Source organism: Mus caroli, chromosome 11, assembly GCF_900094665.2.
Source record: "Mus caroli chromosome 11, CAROLI_EIJ_v1.1, whole genome shotgun sequence".
Lineage (NCBI taxonomy): Eukaryota > Metazoa > Chordata > Mammalia > Rodentia > Muridae > Mus > Mus caroli.
Genome location: NC_034580.1, coordinates 71,064,590 through 71,067,755, shown reverse-complemented (window position 1 = coordinate 71,067,755; position 3,166 = coordinate 71,064,590). Strand labels below are relative to the sequence as shown.

General features: G+C 44.6%; 1 protein-coding gene across 2 annotated transcripts in view; it reads left to right on the top strand.

The window, feature by feature from the left end:
* The window catches only part of Vps53 (VPS53 subunit of GARP complex), a 131,343-nt gene that overhangs the window by 53,340 nt on the left and 74,837 nt on the right, over positions 1–3,166 (top strand). For both annotated transcript variants that reach the window (XM_021176885.2, XM_029483685.1), the window contains exon 8: positions 783–861. In XM_021176885.2, the coding sequence (XP_021032544.1) occupies positions 783–861 (79 nt within the window). The remainder of the gene's footprint in view (positions 1–782; positions 862–3,166) is intronic.

Here is a 3,166-nt window from a genome sequence, read left to right as displayed (position 1 = left end):
TAGTACTCCATTGTGTAAATGTACCATAATTTCTGTATCCATTCCTCTGTTGAGGGACATCTGGGTTCTTTCCAGCTTCTGGCTATTATAAATAGGGTTGCTATGATAATAGTGGAGCATGTGTCCTTTTTACCGGTTGGGACATCTTCTGGATATATGCCCAGGAGAGGTATTGCTGGATCCTCCGGTAGTATCGCTCTTTTTTCTTTTACCTTAGAGAACATTCTTTTTGTTGTTTTAAAGTATTTTAAAAATTAACATATTATATTAAAATATTATGAAAAGCAAATATAAACCACACTGAAACAGTCTGAAGCAGTCTTCTAAGCCTGTGTCCCACAGAACAGGAAACAGTTGTTCCCGTGACACAGCAGGTTTATGTTTGGTCAGGCTGCTGTTATATTTCCATAAAATTTTATACACGTTCAATCTAGATACCTCACAGTAGGGAAGAGTGACCTAGAACTGTGTCCTGAAGGGCTGGCAGTATAGCTCAGTGACAGAGCACTTGCCTCCCATGCCCAAGGCATAGGTTCAATCCCTAACACAAAAACTAAAAATAAAAAATAAAAAAGTAAAACAATCCATCCTGAAATGCCGGTCATAACCCTGCTTCTGTGTGATATCTCTTTCCCGGCTGTCGATACCTTTTCATTCCCAGGTAATTACCTGCACAGACATAGAGACCTCCACAGTTCCTGACCCTGTGGGTCCATGACACTTGTATATGAGGATTTGAAAATGGCGCCAGTCATTAATACAGTCCCTTCTCCCTCCCACAGGGTGAAGGCTGCACAGACGGAGTTAGGACAGCAAATCCTGGCTGACTTTGAAGAAGCATTTCCTTCGCAGGGTACCAAGGTATTGGTTTGTATTTTGCCTCTGATATTATCACCATGTTCACACTTCCTGCAGGGAGAATGAGGTACCCGAGTGATAACTCATGTTGTATCACCCACAAGTGTTGGCTGGCACAGGCCAAGGGTCTGCCGACTCAGATGAGCCTGTTTTATATGTCTCAATACAATGCCGATTGTTTGTCTATGTCCTTCCAGCATCAGAAAGAGGACTCAGGCCAGGAATGTTGGTTGGTAGAGTACTTACCTAAGCATGCCTGAGGCGTGGGTTTGATCATTAGCCCCAAATAAGTTGGGTGTGGTGATTCATGTGGTAATCCAAGCCCTAGGAAGGTGGAGGCAAGAGAATTAGAGTTGGAATTCATCCTTTCCTACATAGTGAGTTTGAGGCAACCTGGGCTACATGAGACCCTCTCTCTGGGAAAAATAAATGGGCATTCATTTGGTTTAATTTAATGTGTGTCAAGTCTTGTAGCTTGTTTGCCCAATAAACTCACTCCCCCCCCACCCCCATAGCTGTATTTAAAAAAAAAAAAAGAACCAAACAAACAAACTTTAAACCCTAATGTTTTTTAGGATTGTTACATAACACTGGTTTTGGTTTGGTGAAAAGACACCTGGGAGGCATGTCTGGGAGCTCATGTAACTCTCATGACAAAGCCCAGAGACTCACTTCTAATGATGGGAATCCTTGTCTCTGGGGTTTTTGAGCTCGCTGGTGGTGGAGTTGTCTCTGTTGTGTCTGTGAAGCCTACAGGCTTTCGCCTGGGAGCTGTTGGGTCCATGTCTCACTCGGGCTGCCCTCCCCTGGCTGTCACTGTGCTGCTATTAGCCCCATCCTTCACACTGCAGCAGATGTCATCTTAATGCTTTGCATGTGTCGGGGAGGACAGAACCCACAGAGGCTTGTTTTCTCTATTATTTGAGCTATTTCAAGAGAAAGCATTGTTGAAGGCAGAAGTGAAGCAGAGCACCCGGCCAGCAGCATTCCTTGGCCAGCCACATTCCTCTCCGGGCTTTGTGGGTGGAGATGGGGATGGATATATATTCGCTTGGGAGCCAAGGAGCATTTCCTGAATCTGCTCTGTAATTCAATAACTGGAAATATCTTAATCGCTTTCCATCTGTGCTACATTTGAGGAAATAGGTGGGGATGGCAGCCCTGGCTTTGAGATTGCTTTCTATAGACCAGCTCCTGACCTTACCGCCTCCGTGCTTTGCAGCTGACTGCCAGAAATATGATGATTTGTGAAGCCTTTACTTGGAGACCCTCATCTCACTGGTCACCTGATGTAACTCAGGAAAGGAATAGACTGGAAAGCCATGTTCTTGTTGACCCTATAGGAAAAGGGAATTCTGAGAAACAGAAAGAGGATGCCTGGCTAGCAGCTACCTTTTCAAGTTAGTGGCTAGTTTTGAACAGTTGTCTTCCTAGGCGACTGCCTTTCTGTGTTCTCTGCTCCATCCCATTGCACAATGCTTCAGAAGGATACGGGTGAAGGTTGTCTTACTGTTTGCCCGTCATCTAGCTATGGCCCTTCTACCCCGTCTCCTAGGTCCCAGTTGTGTATGATGTTAAAAGGAGTTGTTGGCTTTATTACCTTTCCTGGCTGTTTCCTGATGGGGAATTGTTAAACGTTTTCTTTTTCCATTTTAAAAGGCTATTGATTTTTCTACAAGTCCTTTCTACTAATCTACAAGTTTTGCAAAGTCGAACCAAGAATTTTTTAAAAGTATTGGTTGGTGGGTATGCCTACCACCCCAGCATACTGGAGATTGAAGCAGAAGGATCATGAGTTAGCTTGGACTATACAGTGAGTTCTAGGCCAGTGTGGACTGCACAGGAGATATACCCTATGATAAGAAAAAATTGAGCCTGGCATGGTGGCACATGCCTTTAATCCCAGTACTCGGGAGGCAGAGGAAAGTAGATCTCTGAGTTTGAGACCAGCCAGGACTACACAGAGAAATCTTGTTTCAAAAAAAAAATTTTTTTTTTTTTTTTTAGAAAATGAAGTGTCCAAGTGCGGTGGTTTGGATAAGAGTGACTCCCATAGGCTCATGTGTTTGAATGCTGTTCCCCAGTTGCTAGACGTGTGTTGAAGGGTTAAGAGCTGTGCCAGTTTTGTGGTTTTAGGAGGGTTTTTGTGGTTTCAAAAGCTAGCACTGCTGGGCGTGGTGGCACACGTCTTTAATCCCAGCACTTGGGAGGCATAGGCAGGCGGATTTCTGAGTTCAAGGCCAGCCTGGTCTACAGAGTGAGTTCCAGGACAGCCAGGGCTACACAGAGAAACCCTGTCTCGGGGGAA